General features: G+C 55.5%; 2 protein-coding genes across 3 annotated transcripts; both read left to right on the top strand.

Annotated features, from left to right (window-relative positions):
* Positions 1-440: 440 nt before the first annotated feature.
* Positions 441-4,221, top strand: RAB25 (RAB25, member RAS oncogene family). 2 transcript variants are annotated; one of them, XM_005532293.3, is made up of 5 exons: positions 441-856; positions 1,783-1,978; positions 2,093-2,286; positions 2,448-2,528; positions 3,349-4,221. In XM_005532293.3, the coding sequence occupies exons 1-5, from the start codon at positions 817-819 to the stop codon at positions 3,477-3,479; spliced, it is 642 nt and encodes a 213-aa protein (XP_005532350.1). In that variant the 5' UTR covers positions 441-816; the 3' UTR covers positions 3,480-4,221. The 2 variants fall into 2 exon arrangements, with proteins under 2 accessions (XP_005532350.1, XP_087924606.1); XM_088068480.1 differs by having other exon boundaries at positions 2,448-2,540.
* A 567-nt stretch (positions 4,222-4,788) lies between these two features.
* On the top strand, positions 4,789-9,411 carry LOC102101626 (ras-related protein Rab-11A-like). Its single transcript, XM_014260844.2, has 5 exons — positions 4,789-4,886; positions 7,188-7,383; positions 7,459-7,652; positions 7,734-7,814; positions 8,034-9,411. Exons 1-5 carry the CDS (start codon positions 4,847-4,849, stop codon positions 8,171-8,173), a joined length of 651 nt encoding a protein of 216 aa, XP_014116319.2. The 5' UTR covers positions 4,789-4,846; the 3' UTR covers positions 8,174-9,411.
* The last annotated feature ends 8,733 nt before the right edge of the window (positions 9,412-18,144 follow it).

Raw genomic sequence — 18,144 nt, 5'->3', positions numbered from 1 at the left:
AGCTGAGGGGTAACAAAACCTGGCTGCCTGGGCAGTGTTTGGGAATTGCCCTGGGGAAAGACAAGAATTTGCAACGGGCTGTTATCAAAGAAGAAAGGTTACAACAGCCGAGCCCCTGCACAACCCTGCTGGTCACACTGGATAGCTGGAGGTGGTGGGGGCTCCTTCCCGTCCCAATTTCCCTGGCTTTCACACGATGGCAGCAGAGGCGAGGGAACATTCACAGCGGCGGGAGCCGGGCTGAGCGAGGGTTCTGCTCCTGGCACAGCTGCCCTCGCTGCCATCCTGCTCTGCCCATGCTGCCCCGGTCTGCTTTGCTGCCATCGCAGCCCTTTGTCCCCGCCCGTGCCACCTTCACCGCGCACGCTGCCCGTGTCGCCCCCGCTGTCCTGTGCACGCTCCCCCCGCCTGCCCACGCTGCCCTCGCACCCCTCCCTGCCCGTGTTGCCCACACAGTTCTCGCTGCCTCAGCTTGCCCCGCACTCAGGATCAGGCCCTGGCTCCTCCTCCAGCCCCGTGACGGTCCCAGAGGTGACACTACCTGCCCAACCTGTGCTGCGACACCCAGTCCCACCCCTTGAGTCAAGCGGCCGCGCTGTCGCCAGCTTGGCTTCTGTCGCTGCTGCTGTCCCAGACCCTCCGCGCTCCCCTGGACCCCCTTGGCTCCCGCTCGCTCCTCGACAGAAAGGAACCTCTGCTCGCTCCGTGTCCTCCCTCGGCGCCTCCGGGAGCCCGGCCCGCCGCCTGCTCGAGGCTCGGCAGCGGGAAGGAGGAAACCCAAGGCGGCCCTGCGAGGGCAGGCGGCAGCCGGGCGACATGGGCAGCGCCGAGGAGGACTATAACTTCGTCTTCAAGGGTGAGTCCTGCGCTCGGTGCGACCCCCTCCTTCCCCAAAAGGGGTGGAGCAGAAAGGCAGGAACTGCGGGGAGGGAACAAGGGTGCCCCTTCCCTAGAGTGGCTGTGTCCCGACCTGGGACGGTGCTGACTCCCCCCGCGGCTGGGATGGGCACCAGGGTCAGGGTCAGCACTAGGAGGCTCAGGGGACAAGGGAGCAGGCACCGACCACTGACAGAAGTGAGGCCAGGGCTGGTGAGCAGCGCCAAGGTCCACAGAGAGCCGGGGAGATCCACACTCACCCCAAGGCTGCAGGTGTGCTGTGCCAGGCAAATTGCTGTTGTGGGATGGGGGGGTGTGTGAAATCTGGGGCTAACTGTGTGAGACAAAAATGCCATGAAAGCCTGTAACCCCCGAGAGCAGTGGGCATTGAAGAGTCATTTGCTGCAGGTCATTTGCTGCAGTGACCTGAGCAGTGGCATGTGCAAAGAACACGGGGGTCAAACCTGAGCTGGAGAAATGTGGGCACAGGCTCACACAACCCATGCTGAGCTCCTTGGGCCCACCTGGTCTCTGCCAGGTGCTATTGGCTGGGCTCTGCTGGAGCTTAGTGCTCCCTCTGGGCAAGTGGAGACCGACAGGCTCTGGTGTGCCACCCATCCTGAGTGCCCACTGCAGCAGGGTGGCTCAGGGCTCACCAACATCCTTGCCCTGCTCCTGCTGCCCAGAGCCCAGTAGCCATGACCCCACTGAGCAGCTCTGGGGCCACACCAGCACTAGGGAGCACAGCTAGGCTCCCACAGGGACCCCTGTTTGCTGAAGGAGCAACCCCACCAGGGGTTAAACCCGCACATCTGCCCAGCCTCTGCGACTGGACAGCAAGCAATGCCCATGCAACCAGTGCTGGTAGCTGAGGCAGTTCAGTGGGATTTCTGCTTCCTTCCACAGTCGTCCTGATTGGGGAGTCTGGGGTGGGAAAAACAAACCTGCTCTCTCGTTTTACCCGCAACGAGTTCAACCATGACAGCCGCACCACCATCGGCGTGGAGTTCTCCACGCGCACAATCCTGGTGGGAGACGCCGTGGTGAAGGCTCAGATCTGGGACACTGCTGGACTGGAACGCTACCGTGCCATCACCTCAGCGTAAGGATGGGGGGCCTGAAATCCGTGCTTCTCCTGGGATTTGGGTTCAGCCCCATGGCTGAGGATGCTGGGGGTGGATCTGGAGCATGGAATGATGATGGGGTTCTGTAATAGGTATTACCGGGGGGCTGTGGGTGCCCTGGTCGTGTTTGATATCACCAAGCACCAGACATACGATGTGGTGGACCGCTGGCTGAAGGAGCTGTACGACCATGCCGAGGCCAGCATCATTGTCATGCTGGTGGGAAACAAGACCGACCTTGCACAGGCTCGAGAGGTGCCCATGGAAGAGGCGAAAATGTTTGCAGGTACAGGCTGGCACCCCACCACAGGGCTGGGGGCTTGAGAACCTCCCCAACAGCTTGGAGCTGCACCAGTGCAGGCATCTGAACATCAATAAAGGTGCTCCAGATTGGAGCCATGTCCTCACTGGGGTCTGCATCATCTCAGGGGGCTCCTCTCCTTGCAGACAACAACGGGCTGCTGTTTGTTGAGACCTCGGCGCTGGACTCCACCAATGTTGAGGAAGCATTTGAGACCATCCTGAAGGGTACAGGCACTGGTGCCGTGATGCAGCAGAGTCCCAGGGCATTGTGGGGTCCCTTTCCCAGGGATGCAGGGCTGGACAGATGATGTGCAGCACTTCTCTCCCTGCTCCACTTGAGCTATTTGGGGTTAGCTTCCTTTGGGAACTTTGGGGTTAGTAACCGTTTGGGGTTAGCTTCATGAGGTCTTTTGGTGTTGTCTTTCTGGCTGCTTTGGTTTTCAGCCTTTGGTGCTGGGTGTTTCACTTCCCATACCTGAAGCTTTGTTCTCATGTCCCCTGGGCATCCCTGAAGCCCCAGGAGCTGCTTCTCCCCCATAATCTCCAGTCTCCTTCCTGTTGTCCTGGGCTCATGAGTTGGTGTCTCCAGCATCCTGCCAAACCGGCTGTGGGGACCTGGGGGGCCAGGGATGGAGTCCAAGAGCAGCTCTCCAGGAATGGCAGCCAGCAGCATCCGGGCAGTGAGCTGTGCCATGCCGTGCTGAGCCATGCCAAGCCATGCGGTGCTATTCCATGCCATGCTGTGCCATGCAGTGCTGTGCTGAGCCAGCCTGGCCCAGTGAGCTGCCAGCCCCAGAACAGGGTGAAGCACTAATCCCAGGTTGGGCAAGAGGAAATTGCCCAAGCACAGGGTGTTCCCCAAGTGCTGCAGGGATGCAACTTGTGGAAGCTGTTCCCTTGTCACCCCTCAAGTCACCCCTCTGCTGCGTAGAGGGGAAAGAGAGCCACCGGTGTGCCGAGCTGTGGGCGCGCAGTGGGGGCTGCAGGCTTGAAGCTGTCCCTGCATCCCCAGGGGGCCTTGGCTGACACACTTTTTCTTTGGCAGAAATCTTCTACAAAGTGCAGAAGCAGAAGCAGAGGAGCAGCCAAAGCAACACGGTGTCACTTGCCAGTGAGAACCCTGCAAGCATGGCCCCAGCACAGGCGGAAAGGCGCCCGTGCTGTGTGGCCCTCTGAGCCACTGGGCAACCCGGGAACTCTCCACAGGCGCCCGTGCTGTGTGGCCCTCTGAGCCACTGGGCAACCCGGGACCCCCACAGCCCCAGGACACACCAGTGGCCACCAACACAGGCTAGTGTCACCCTGTCTGCAGTGCCACTCCTGTCCTGGTGCAGTGGGGACCAGCAGCCTGGGCAGGGGCCAAATTCTGCCATAAACAGTGAGAAGTGCCAGTTCCATGAGCTCTTCTCTCTCTGTTTCATTTTTGCTGAGCCCTGATTAGCATCGCCACTGTCACGCATTGTTTCAGCCCTTCTGGACCTCCGGGGAAGGGGACCAGGACACCCCCAAGGCACCTCTGGGGAAGAAGCCAGGAGGTTCTGGGAAGATGATGCCAGCTACTGGAGCTTCTCTGATTGCCTCTGGCCCTGGGCTTGCTCCTGTAGGGCCACCCTGTGCTGTGCACTGAGGATGTGGCTGACCAACAGGTGTCTGTCCCACCAGGGACTGCTCTGGAGTCGAGCCAAGCCCTGGGGTGTGAAGTGGCAGCACTCAGCCCTTGAGCCTGTCTCATCCCTAGACATCTGTCCCATCCCTAGACACGGGGCACGTGTGGCAGCAGGACCAAACAAAGGTGCCTGCTTGGCACCCCTCTGCATGGTAGGACAGGGCTCAGCACAGGGCCCAGTGCCATGGGGCCGGGAGCAGCTCCGTGTCCAGCACGGGCGTGACACAATCATTAAAGGACTTGTGAAATGCAGATTTACTCAGCTGGAATTCCTGCGTGTTTGTGGTCGACGCCCCGGGTCCCCACCTTCATAATGTGCTGAAGATCATGGCCTCCAAAGCAGCCCAGCTGGATGCCACGGCTCCCCTGTGCCATCTCCTACCCCGATGCCCCCCTTGCACTCCCTCCTGCCCTGAAGCCATGCTCTCCCTGTGCTCCCTCCCCACGCAGCCTTTCCCAGTTTAGGTCCCCTGTTTGAACTTTATCAGTTCAAACGATGACGCAGCCTCTGCCAGTTATCCGAAACCCCTCGGAAACCGTGTCATTCCTGCTGGATCCTCCGTGTCTTCGCTCATTTTCCCTTTGCACCACGCCAGCCGTGCCAGCCCAGCTCCACATCACACCCACGGTTCTGCGTGGAGCCCGTGGTCATCGCTGTCCCCACCAGGAGCGCTCACAGGTGGTGGCTGTCCCTGCCCCCTTACCTGGCCCAGGTGAGCACACCTGGGTGCTGACGGGCAGCCCCGGCCGCCAATGGGTGCGGAGCAGGAGAGGCTGTGGCCACCAATGGGTGGCGGGGGACAGCCCCTGCCAGGGCTGGATAAGGTCCGGAAATCCCAGTTAGCCCAGTGGGAGCGGGCTTGCGGTGCTGGGCGAGATGCGGGGCAAGGACGATGAGTACGATTATCTCTTCAAAGGTGGGTCTGTGTCCGGGCTCAGCCCGCTGCCCTCCGGGCTGGCTCCCCGCAGCACCCTCGGCTGGGACTGGGACTGGGAGCTGGGGCTCGTACTGGGATGTAACTCCCAATTCTCGGCAGCGGCGCTTCTTGTGGTGCGGTGCTGGGAAGGAGGGCGGATACTGGTGAGGCTGGGGCTGAAGTGCTGCCGTGGTCGGGGGGTTTGCTAGAGGCGCTCTGATGGTTTGTTACTTACTTGCTGCTCATTACAGCAGCCCCTCACTGCTGCGGGAGGAGGCTGCAGCCCCGGCCCGAGTGCGCAGAGCCCTGGAGGGGTGGCTGTGGCCACGGCAGCTGCTGCTGGTGGGGAAGGCTGGGCCGTGGGACTCTGTGGGTGCCGTGCCGGCCCCTGAGCACCCCTGGGCGCTCTGCTCTGCGGCACTGGGTGAGGGGAGCACGTCTGGGAGCTGAGCAATCGAGCCTAGCAGAGAAAGCCGTGCTGCTCCCCAGCTGCAGTAGAGGATCCAGAGATCCAGGCTTGTCCTTCCTGGTGCTGGTCGTGCTCTGACCTCACTGCTGTGCACGGGGAGGGTGGGGGACAGGGACTGGCTCTAGGAGACACAACGTTGGTGTTTCAGCCTGTGGAAGCCCAGCATCCCCATGAAGTACCCCCATCCCTGTGCATGCCAGGCTTCCCTGCGGTCTCCTGTGGCCAAAACAGGTGCTGAGGGAGCAAAGGGACATCTTGGCAATGCCACAGCCTCCTGAGCCATAAAATCCAGGGTGTGAGCTCACCAGTGGGTGGCTGTGAGTCAGCCTACCCACACAGGCCTGCCTGCAAGGCCCCAAGTAATTCTAGCCACCGACACAACGTAATTCCAGCCAGCAGCGTCCCGGTAGCCCCTGGCTCCTTGCACACCTCCCCTGGCTGCTGCCCAGGAAAATCCTCCTCCCTGGAGCTAGTCTGGGACCTGGTGTGAGGGAAACTCTGAATGTGGGTTGTGCTTTGAGTACGATGCCCAGGCAAGAGCTCTCCCAGCTGCATGGCTTTGGATCCCTGGAAGTGTTCTAGGCCAAGTTGGATGGGGCTTGGAGCAACCTGGTCTAGTGAACCAAGAGGTGGAACAACATGGGCTTTACGGTCTCATCCACCCAAACCTTTCTGTGATGCTGTGGAGGAGCTGCCATTCCCTCATTCGCTGCCTGTCCTGACACAGCGATTGCCAGCAGTGTTCCGGTGCCTTCCAGCTTCCCTCAGGGATCCCAGAGAGCTGTCCCACTTCCTGATGGGCTTCCTGGTGCCAGGCTGTTTGCTGGCTGCCCTGCACTGAGGGTTTTGTCAAGGGGGTGGCTGCACTCTTGGAGGCTTTGCACAGGCAGGGGAGCCGTGTGTACAAGCTGGAGCTGGTGGGGAGGGGTTATCCAGGACACGGAGCAGCATCCTTGCAGGAAGGCAGCTGCGGAGCCTTGACTGAGTGTGGCTGTGCTTTGCTGAGGCTCCTGCAGTGTGTGCCATCCCAGTGGCCCTCTGCTAGTGCTGCTGTTCCTGTGTTCTCCCCACCGTGGTCACTGGATGGCTGTGACCTGAGCCCTGCTGTTGTCCAGCCCTGGGGAGATGCGTCCCACCAGCGGGTGAAGTGTTTGAGTACACCTGGGGAATGAACAGCATCAGCAGTGAGGGAATTAAAACTAACTTAAAAAATAAAACCAAAAACCTGTTGAGTCATTAACTCAACAAACTTGACTGGGGAGGTGTGTGATAAAGCACCCCAGAGCCTGTTTCACCAGGTTTTACAGGAACCAGCCAGATCTGGGACAGGCAGAAAATGCATTTAACCCACACCCAGGGACTTCCTGGACCAGCAGCAGAGGAGGATGCTTCCTTTCAAACCGTGTCTTTAAGCCTTCCAGTGTGCCCTCACAGTTGGAAGGCACACAGGGTTGGCAAGAGGAGCCCCAGCTGTGTCTGGCCTCTGGCCTGGCTCTCCCTGCACAGGTCCTGACCCTGGTTTTCTGCCCATTTTGGGCACATCAGTGCTTATGGTGCCTTCTCATCCCCAGGGACAGAAACTTCTGGCAACTTCCCAGCAATGGCAGAAATTTTCTCAGGGGGTATTTATAGGCAGCAGTGATACTGCTGGGAGGGGTGGAGGCAGCTGGTCCTGCTCTGCTTCACCCCTCACCTGCCAGTTCCTCCTGGATAAGATGAAGGTGGGGTCTGGATGGGGGGGCAGATGAGGAGATTCCCATCCCTGCCTGGCTGTGGGATGGGTGCCTTTCCTGGGTGGCTGGGAGAGCTGACACTGTGTTTGTGCCCCCCAGTTGTGCTCATCGGGGACTCAGGGGTGGGAAAGAGCAACCTGCTCTCGCGCTTCACCCGCAATGAGTTCAACCTGGAGAGCAAGAGTACCATCGGGGTGGAGTTTGCCACGAGGAGCATCCAGGTGGACAACAAGACAGTGAAGGCTCAGATCTGGGACACGGCCGGGCAGGAGCGATACCGGGCCATCACCTCAGCGTGAGTTTTCTCGGTCCCAACCTGTGGCCCTTGCCTGGGACCCTGCTGTGACGCTGTCCCCTCACTGTCCCTCAGGTACTACCGGGGGGCAGTGGGAGCTCTGCTTGTCTATGACATTGCCAAGTACTTGACATATGAGAATGCAGAGCGCTGGCTCAAGGAGCTGCAGGACCACGCTGACGCCAACATTGTCATCATGCTGGTGGGCAACAAGAGCGACCTGCGGCACCTGCGGGCAGTGCCCACCGATGAGGCCAGGAGCTTCGCAGGTATCTTCTCCCATCCTGTCCGGTCCCATCCCATCTGGCTGGGGCTCATGGCACCCACCTGAGCTCACACTGTTCTTGCAGAGAAGAATGGGCTGTCCTTCCTTGAGACATCTGCTCTGGATTCCACCAATGTGGAGACAGCTTTCCACAACATCCTCTCAGGTAAGGGGCAGCCAGGAAAGGGCGGGACAGGAATAGAGATGGCTTTGGACATTGTGTCCTTTCAGGACACCCCTGGGGGCCTGGCTGTACTGGGTGGGATCTGGGTTGGAATCCTGCTCCTTTGGCTGTGGAGAGGTGGGCAGTTGCACCCCTGGAGCTGTGTGTTTGTGGGAATGCTTACCTAAAGAATTTTTTCACTTCCTCTTTCTCTGCTGGCAGAGATCTACCGCATCGTGTCCCAGAGACAGATCACAGGGCAGCCGGAGTCAGAGTTTGGTCCCTCTACCACCATCGAGCCCATCCAGGTGCTGCCCACGCATCAGGAGGGCCGGCAAACGCCCTGCTGCCAGAATATCTGAGCCCCTGGGCTGCCCCCACCTTGACCCCCCACCACCCAACACACTGTGGCATCGTGTGTCTCACCCTCTACCTGTGCCCACCGCAGCTCCCTGAGCAGTGCAGGCTGGTGGCTGCTTTTGTGTGCACCATCATCCTGCCCATACGCTGCCCCACCTGTGTTTGTGTAGGACCAACAAAAACGGGAGGAGGCAAAGCACTGGGGTGTCTTCCCCTCACTCCCCAAGGCTGGGGGCATGCCATCCTCTGTGTCCCTGCTCCCTTTAGCCCTGCAGGCACAGTGGCTGGGTGGCACTGAGCAAGCCCAAACATGGTGAGTCCCGGTTTGGTGATGCCCTGTGTGTGGCCCCGTGGGATGGGTGTGGAGGGGGACACCGGGTGCATCCTTCTCCTGCCTGGTGAAACCAGAAGTGATGCGGCCAGTTGTGCCCAGCCCTGTCCCAGCAGCACCAAGAGCTGGGAGTGCCTCTGGGTGCTGCTGGAGCCATCCAGGGTTGTGGGGGTGACGCTGTTTTTGTGTTGTGACCCCCACCCTTGGCATGACCCCAGCAAAGGGAAGAGCTGTGACTCTTCCATGGAAAGAGATGGGAGCAGGGGCTGGGGGCCGTGGCCTTTGGGAAGCCCCGAGGAGGGGACAGGGATTTTGGGGCTGAGGGTGAGGGCAGGGATGAGGTGCTGAGGGTAGGCACATGGTCCCTCTGCACAGCTGCCTGTGTGGGAGCCAGTGTCAGCACTGGGGACCCCTCAGCTCCAGCTGCAAGGACCCCCTGGCTTGGCTTGGCCCTTCCCTGCTCGAGTGTTTGGCCCCTGTGGCTGGTGGCTGAATGGCCCAGCCTGGGGACACGGCACCACTGGATGGAGTGTCTGATACATCAGTGGGATGACAGTGGCCTTGTGCCCTGCCTGGGGGACAGTGGCCACCCCCAGGGTGTGCATCACCCAGGATGCTGGGACAGACTGTGCTGAGCCCTGTGCAGCTGGCAGGGGTGTTTGGCAGGTGTCAGTTAAGAAGGGTGCAGGTGGGAAAGCCTGCCCCATTGCCCCAGTACTGGGACTGTGGCTCCTGTCACTGTGTGGGGTTTTGGGGGATCTCTCTTTCTCTCCACAGCTGCCCCCAGTCTCTGCATCTCACTTGGCTGTGCCAGTAGGATCTGGGCCAGGGTTCCCCCTTGGGGCATGATTTGTTGATGGAACAGAAATTGAGGCAAAATCCCCAAATAAAGCTGCTGTTGAAGCCTTTTCTCTCTCTGCCAGGTCTTTCCTTGAGGCAAGAGCAGTGCCAGCCCCACATGGGGCAGCTGGGAAGCACAGGCAATGAAGGGTGAGGAGGAGGAGGGTTGGGAGGAAGGTAGGACTGGGCAAGGGGGTGGTGTCTTGCTGGGAGACCAGAGGGGAGAGCTTGAAATTCAGGATTAGAAAAACAGGTAGGATCCTGCTGCCAGCACAGGGGCAGTGAGGGGGGGTGCACCATGTGGGTGCCCCTTCTTATCCAGCCGCTGTGCAGCCACCCCAGCCCTGGCAGCACCTTAACCTTGGCTCCAGCTCCCTGGCACTGTCCCCCTACGCCACAGCACAGCCCCCTCCAGAGGCAGCCTCATCCCTGAGCCAGCCAGACACATCCTCTGTCATACCCTGGGGCTGACTACACTGGGGGCTGTCCCACTGTGCTTTACCCCATGCCCACCTCAGCTGGCAAAGCCCTGGCAGCATGCAGAGCAGCTGGAGCTGCCAAGCACCCCCTCCTCCCACACCATCTGCCCACGGCAGAACACGGTGCCAGGAGTGATGTCAGCCCCACCGGCTGGAGAGGTGGGGAATGGATGCTGCTCCACAAAGGGACAGGGCTGAGCCAAGTGTCCCTTGGGCCTCACTGCCACTGGACATGCCACCAGCCAGACACTGGCATGGACACAGGTGATGATGAGTTCATTTATACTCATGGAGACACTTTTGGGCTGGGCAACTCAGTTTTGTTCCAGGCTTTCCAGTTTTCAGGTGTTTTCTGCTGCAATGAAGAAGTGGGAAGGGTGAAATGTGGCACAGGGTGGCTCACAGCTGTGGGACCTGCTAGCACCAGCATTGGGAGAAGCAGCTGCCTCAGGAGGCTCATCATCTCACAAGTGCTTTAATGAACCCCAGGAATTGTTGCCAAAAGCATGGGACTGGTGGGAGATGCAGGAGGGGTGGCAGAGGGAGGTCCAGCCCCACTGCCCTGGAACTCAGCCCAGCAGGGCCTTGTTCCCGACCACAGCTCCTGGCCCTTCCTCAAGTGCGAACAGACACAAACCAAGAACAGATACCAAGTTTCTTAAGTAATAATACTTTAATAAAATTAAGTTCTTAATGTAATTTAGCACATTTAATACATTAACCCTTTCCCTTCTTTGTTTTCTACAAGTTGTGCAACATCATTATTTTAATTTTATTTTATTTTAATTTTTTTCCTTCTCCCATTATACTATATGCCTCAAAACTCAGACAACAAGCCTAACTCTACTTCTATGTTCGGTTATATCTCTCTCTTAGGCCTTTAATTTTGCGTAACGCCAGAGAGATGAAAATACCTGGATGGAACATGTGATCGGTTTCTAATAGTAACAATTCCAACTACAGGTTTCCTATGATGTTAAAGAAAAGAGGAAAAAACAAAAAACAAACAAACAAAAAAAAAACAACCACAAAGTAATAGGGAATGGACTTTGACTGGAAGGGCCACACAGATGGCATGGCCAGCAGTGGCCAGCTGGCTCAGCACAAGGTGGGAGCACTGTGGAGCAGGACTGCAGCAGCGCCCAGGCCCAAGGGAAAGCGGATACACACGATCCCATACGTTAAGTCTGAAGCAAGGATGAGAGGAAGCCAAGGTGATGCTGTGCAAGCAAAGCCATGAAGGGCTGGGGAGGGCTGTGCTACCCTGGGTGAGTATCGGTGAGATCAGCTGCTGCTGCTGCTGCGGGGACCCTGTGGCTTGGGTTTTGTTTTAGCACATCTTATGTGGGAAATCCCACTGGAGCTGCTCTGCCAGAGTCTCAAAGGCAGCAAGCTGGAGCCTGGATCTCTTTGATACCAGGGCAGAGCCAGAGGAAGTCCTCTGCAGCCCCACAGGCTCCCAGCTTTGCAGTCGGATGCCTGGGGGCTGCTCTGGGCATCCCTGGGGATTTCTGTGGCTTGCCTGGGGCTGGGATCAGAGTTGGTTCTGCAGCAGCTGCCAAACCTGCCAGTCTGGGATCCACCAGCCCTCGTGCCCATTGCCTTTCATGTTTGCTTAACACTGCTTTCTAACTCAGGAGCAAATCCCATACTGCAAAACAGGATCCAGCCCCCGGTCTTTTATTTTTCCCTTTTTTTTTTTTTTTTTATGATTATCTTGAATAGAATTCATAAAAAAAAAAAAAAGAAAAAAGGAATGCTGATGGTTTCACAGATAAGCAAAACAGTCTGTGACCACGTCTTGTGTCCCAGCTCCCAGGAGACAAGAGCAGATCTCAATGGCCACACAACACTGCTACATCTCACTGCTCTGTGTCTCTGCAAGTTGTTTCAAAAGCATCATCGTAAGCCCAGAAAGCACATCCTGCTGTCAGCAACCCAGTGCCACCATTGGAGGGGGACTTCATTTTCAGACAGTAGTGGAACTACTCCAGATTTTACATTAGTGTCACTTTACAGGGGGTGACTTTCAATTTGCTCCATTTGCAGCCCTGGATGATGCTGGAGCAGATCCAGTGGGGATGCCTCAGAGTAACCCACTGGAACAGGGGAGTCCTAAGGGAGGGAGGCAGGAGCTGCCCAACCTCTGCTGTCTCCTGCTGGCACAGCACAGGCAAACCAAAGTCTGCCTAGCACAATTCCAGCTGAATTTTTCACTGGGTCAACTGACAGCAGAACATGACTTCAAGTTTCTACAGGATGTGAAAATCCACACTAAAAGACAGAGATTGCTCCCTAACATCCTAGAAAGGGTTTTGGAAGAACCAGCCCATGCTGGCTCTGCTGCCACTAAGGACACCTTGCTGGGATTCGGCAGAGGTGGGATGGGACCCACTGTCCGTACACAAGTGACGATAAAGTGCATCCACTTTCCAGTCCAGGGCACCACTGTACAATGTCCATCACTGATGCTTCTTCAAGTATCAAATAAAAAAAATGAGGTAAAACAAAACTGAAAGAGCTAACAGGCTGCCTCGCCGCCCCGGCAGGGAAGGACCAGGCGCACGAATCCCCCGGGAAGCGCAGGAGACATTGTGCCCTGCTTCCCGAAATGCCCCAGCGTGCCAGGAGGGTCCCGGGGAGGGATCTCAGATTCACAGTGCTATTTATACACAGAAACCGAATGAGAACTGTCTTCATTCCTGTCCTGAACTATTGCATGGCTTTGCTGAGTGATGAATGCTGGTAAAGGCTACCCCAGCCCCCTGAAGCAGGCACCTTCAGGGAGCAAGGGGCGGCCACCGCGTTTCTCGAAGGCATCTGTGTGGATGCTCCCAAGCTGCAGGAGATCCGTGGGTTTGCTACAGCTGAGCCACAACACAGAGGAGAGGAGCAAAGGCTAAACCCAGAGGGAACCAACTTCCAAGGGTGTTTTCCTTGCAGCACTCGGCTTTGCTAATGACAATGTTGCCTCTTGGATGTTTCTTTCTGAGTTCTCTCCTTTAAGCAGAGATTTTGGTGCAGTGAAAAGCATCAGCAGTACTCCAGAGAGAAGTGCTGGCCTGTCTCTGGAATGAATGAAGCAGATGGCAGGGGCACAGGCCACGTCCTGCCCCAGTGCCCTGCAGTGCTCAGAGCGGGTCTGCCATCACAGCACCCCCGTGTGCTGCTGGCTCCAGGAGCCCTTGCTCCCGCTCTCGGCACTGCAGGGACTCAGGGTCCATCCAGAGCAAAACACGCTGTGCTGGCTAGGAACAGCCTTCAGCCTCCTCTGTGCTCCTGCAGCCAAAACCAGGCACGTGCCACGAGTGTCGGCCCCATCAGCAGGACAGCTTTGGGGCAGCTGTTGGGAAGCAAAGCTGTGGGATCAGGATGTCATGGCCCATCACAGCTGTGAAAAGGCCCTCTCAGGCCAGCAAGGACTTTTCCAAACATCTCATCCACAGCTCCAATGCTCAAAGCTGATGTTTGGAGGTCAAGCAAAGAAACACCCAACAAACCAAAACTCCTGGAAGATGCCACATGCTAAGCAAGCGAGCTCATCCCGAGGTGCATGGCGTCTCCTGGTGCAACGCAGCCGGGGTGAGAGAGAACCAAGAAAAAGAAAGAAAACAAACAAAGAGGGAACAAACCAACCTTAATGCCCTGACACTGCCCAGTGCAAGGGCAGAGCCTCTGCCTGGCACCTCGCTGCCTTCGAGCTCTGTCTGTCACCTTACAGAGGGGAGATCTCCCAATCTTCCTGTCCTTCTCCTTCCCACCTGGGATGGTCCCACCTGCCCATCCTGGGATCTTCCCACACCTTTGGTGCTTGGAGAAGTTCAAAAACCAAGAACAGCCCAAGGAAAGTAACAGCAACTTTGAACATTTTTCTGCAATTTCCTGCTCCAAGCCCAATGCTTGAAGTCAGAATAAGGCAAAAATTAATGGCCTAAAACTTCCTTATTTTGTTCCATGACTAGCCAAATCTGTCTATTTTTTATTAAAAAAGCAACATAAACCCACAAACGTATCTTTTTAAAAAAATACATATTATTAGATCCCTTTTTTTTTTTTGTCTTTTTTTTCCCCTCTATAAAAATAACTTCAGGACTTTGATTGACAGAAGGTACCAGTTGGTGGTCGTTATTTTGTTAGGCTTTCAGTCATTTATTTGTTTGCTTCAGAAAAATAGTACCAAAAAAGATGGAATTCCTGGGGAAGTTAACAATGATCATGTTCACAAGTTTATTTTACATTCTGCTCTGTCTGGGATCACTTGGATCTACTATAGATTAAACAATATGGATAGCATCTACTATTTGAACTAGTTAATTTTTTTTTTTAATCTTTACTCTAGGATTATATGAAATAAATTTGAGTGTTTATTATTATTAACATTTTTTAATACCCATCAACGCAAACCTTTTTTTTTCTTCTCATTTTTGGTTAAAAACAAACAAACAAACAGAAAAAAAAATCTTATTTTAAAATGCTTCTTTGAAAGGCAACAGAGCAGAAGCATCACCCCATCTTTGGGAGGGGGAGCTGGATTCGGGGTGTGACGGGGACAGGCTTCCCCCACTCCCCAGCCCACACAGAGGTCGTGGCTGCTCATCCCATCCCTAAAGCAGCCCCTGGGACAAGATCCTGTGAAACACTTCAGGCTGTGCTGGAGCCAAGCACATGCTGAAGTACTTTCCTGGATTCAAGGAAGCTCAGAACCCAGCCGGGAGCACTCCCACTGTCCCTGCAATTGGTGTCTTGCAGGAGATGTGCCCACACTGGCTTTGGGAGCAGTCAGGGTGACCTGTTCCCTTCTAGGATGGGCTGGAGCTGGCTGGGAGCTCTGTGTAAGCTCAGCCCCGCTTGGTCGAAGCACCACGACAAGCCCACGACTCGAGTCTGGCACGAGCTCCAGAGGAATGACCATGGATGTTCTCAAGATCGTACCTGGCCTGAACACTGGGACCAAACCCTCCTGTCCCTGCAACCTGCCCAGCACAGGAAGAGACGGAGCCAAAGCCTAACAGGAGACAGCAGCCAGTGACCACCCAGCAGCTCTCCAGAGCCCCTCATGAGCGTGTCCAGCCAGGTGTCTGCACCAGCAGTGGCTGTCAGTCCTGCCCAGCAAGGAAAGGACCATAAATCCTCACCCTACACTGGACTCTCTGCAACCAGACCAAGGACAACACTCCTGTGGCTCCCCAGGATGCGATCAGGCTGGCAGTGCTGGCAACGAGGAGGAGGAGGGCAGGGAAGGGAGTAGTGCCAGCTCTGCCTTCCGAGCACCCAGCTTTCCACAAGGCCCAGTCCCAGGGAACCCTGGCAGGAGCAAACTCTGCTCCCCAGTGGAACTTGGGGTGCTGAGGGTGCCCAGGAGGGGCTGTGCCACAGCAGGGCCAGGCCTTGCCAGGGCCAGCATGGGGCGATGCTGCCCAAAGACTGCTCCAGAGCCAGCCCCAAGCCAAAGCCCACCCAAACCTCGAGCCTTTCCAAGGGGATTCCCATATGAGGCAGGCACAGGATGGGGGCACAGGCTTGGCTTTATAGTGGTTTTTTCTTTTCTACTTCTCTGCTTTTAATTACCTTCTTACTCTTTTTTTTTTTCCTTTTTTTTTGTTGTTGTTGGTTTTTTTGTTTTGTTTTTGTTTTTGTTTAAATACATCCAACTGTGTTAATTTCTTATTTGTGGAAAGGGCTATCTGCACCATAACTATCACCTTTACATACACACACGCACACACGAAAAAGGAAACATATATTAAAAACACTTTTTAAGCAATACTCTGGATACAAATGTATTTTTTAGCCTACATATATTCTAAACCTTCTAAACTTTTAAGGATCACTTTATCATAAAATAAAATATCCTTTTTTCTTATAATAAATTACCTAATAAAAAGTATTTTTATTAGCCCAGTTCCTTGCTACATTTACATGTAATAAATGCATTTATTAAAATAGAATATTAAATTATAAAGAAATGTTCTAATTTTAAAATCTTAATCTTTTTTTCCCTCCTCTCTCTCTCTTTAAAAAACACCAGGAAATGCATCAAAATAAACCCTTCAAACACCAAACAAAACAGGTTGGAGTATTTTGATTTCAGAGGTTAACAATATTAACAGTCTGAGCCTTTGTATGTATGAAGATTATTATTTTTTTAAGAAAGAAAGAAAAGAGAAAAAAATAATAGATATCCCTCCAGCTGAAAAATACTTTTGCAAATGGGAGCTAGGACAAGATATTTTTATAGTATCTCCTCATTAACTATAAATCCAATTTTGGTTCTTTTTTCCTTCTTTTGTTATGCATTATAATACATACTATTCTCTATATAATTTATGTCGATGAGAATGACATCACAGCATGATATTACTTTATCCCTCCGTTTCCCTTTGTTAGGTTTTGTCACCCGCTCCCCCGCACCGTCCCTTGGCCAGGAGTCGCTGTCCCCGCTGCGGCAGCTCGCGAACACCGCCCCAAGGTGCAGTTTTGGGGGACGCGGTCACCGGGGAGCCCTCGCTGCCACAGCCCTGACACGGCTCGGAGCTCACATCTGCAAGGAAAGGTCACAGGATGAGCCCAAGCCTCCTGTCCTTGTTCACAGCCAGTGCCAAAGTTTGGCAAAGCCAAGCGTAGAAATGGCAGCGCTGAACTGGCCAGGCACTACACACAGCCCCTCAGTCCTGGTGTACTCTACACACAGCCCCTCAGTCCTGGTGTGTGCTACACACAGCTCTCCTCTGTCCTGGTGTACACTACACACAGCCCCTCAGTCCTGGTGTACACTACACACAGCCCCTCAGTCCTGGTGTACACTACACACAGCTCTCCTCTGTCCTGGTGTACACTACACACAGCCCCTCAGTCCTGGTGTACACTACACACAGCTCTCCTCTGTCCTGGTGTGCACTACACACAGCTCTCCTCTGTCCTGGTGTGTGCTACACACAGCCCCTCAGTCCTGGTGTACACTACACACAGCTCTCCTCTGTCCTGGTGTACACTACACACAGCTCTCCTCAGTCCTGGTGTACACTACACACAGCTCTCCTCAGTCCTGGTGTACACTACACACAGCTCTCCTCTGTCCTGGTGTACACTACACACAGCTCTCCTCTGTCCTGGTGTGCACTACACACAGCTCTCCTCTGTCCTGGTGTACACTACACACAGCTCTCCTCTGTCCTGGTGTGCACTACACACAGCTCTCCTCTGTCCTGGTGTGCACTACACACAGCTCTCCTCTGTCCTGGTGTACTCTATACACAGCCCCTCTGTCCTGGTGTACACTACACACAGCTCTCCTCAGTCCTGGTGTACTCTACACACAGCTCTCCTCTGTCCTGGTGTGCACTACACACAGCCCCTCTGTCCTGGTGTGCACTACACACAGCTCTCCTCTGTCCTGGTGTACACTACACACAGCTCTCCTCAGTCCTGGTGTACACTACACACAGCTCTCCTCAGTCCTGGTGTGCACTACACACAGCTCTCCTCAGTCCTGGTGTACACTACACACAGCTCTCCTCTGTCCTGGTGTACACTACACACAGCTCTCCTCAGTCCTGGTGTGCACTACACACAGCCCCTCTGTCCTGGTGTGCACTACACACAGCTCTCCTCTGTCCTGGTGTGCACTACACACAGCTCTCCTCAGTCCTGGTGTACACTACACACAGCCCCTCAGTCCTGGTGTACTCTACACACAGCTCTCCTCAGTCCTGGTGTGCACTACACACAGCCCCTCTGTCCTGGTGTACACTACACACAGCTCTCCTCAGTCCTGGTGTACACTACACACAGCCCCTCTGTCCTGGTGTACACTACACACAGCTCTCCTCAGTCCTGGTGTACACTACACACAGCTCTCCTCTGTCCTGGTGTGCACTACACACAGCCCCTCTGTCCTGGTGTACACTACACACAGCTCTCCTCAGTCCTGGTGTACACTACACACAGCTCTCCTCATTCCTGGTGTACACTACACACAGCTCTCCTCTGTCCTGGTGTGCACTACACACAGCTCTCCTCTGTCCTGGTGTACACTACACACAGCTCTCCTCTGTCCTGGTGTACACTACACACAGCTCTCCTCTGTCCTGGTGTGCCCGGAGCCGGGCACATCCTGCCAGCAGCTCCGCACCTTCCAGCAGAGCTCTGCTCTCGCTGCTCCCAGACCCGGGTTTTGGGCACCTGCCCTTGGTGCCACTGCTTGTGCCCTCGTGTCGCTGCCTCGCCAAGGACCACCACCACCACCGGCATTCACACGGCACGGCACGGCACGGTACGGCACGGGTCACCTCGGTCCCCACCCTGCTCCACCGGCCCCAGGGGC

This window comes from Pseudopodoces humilis, chromosome 31, assembly GCF_049639895.1.
Source record: "Pseudopodoces humilis isolate 2021_Gansu_Grassland_sample_001 chromosome 31, ASM4963989v1, whole genome shotgun sequence".
Taxonomy (NCBI): Eukaryota; Metazoa; Chordata; class Aves; order Passeriformes; family Paridae; genus Pseudopodoces; species Pseudopodoces humilis.
The sequence above is the reverse complement of the archived record's forward strand: the minus strand, read 5'-3'. Positions and strand labels throughout refer to the sequence as shown.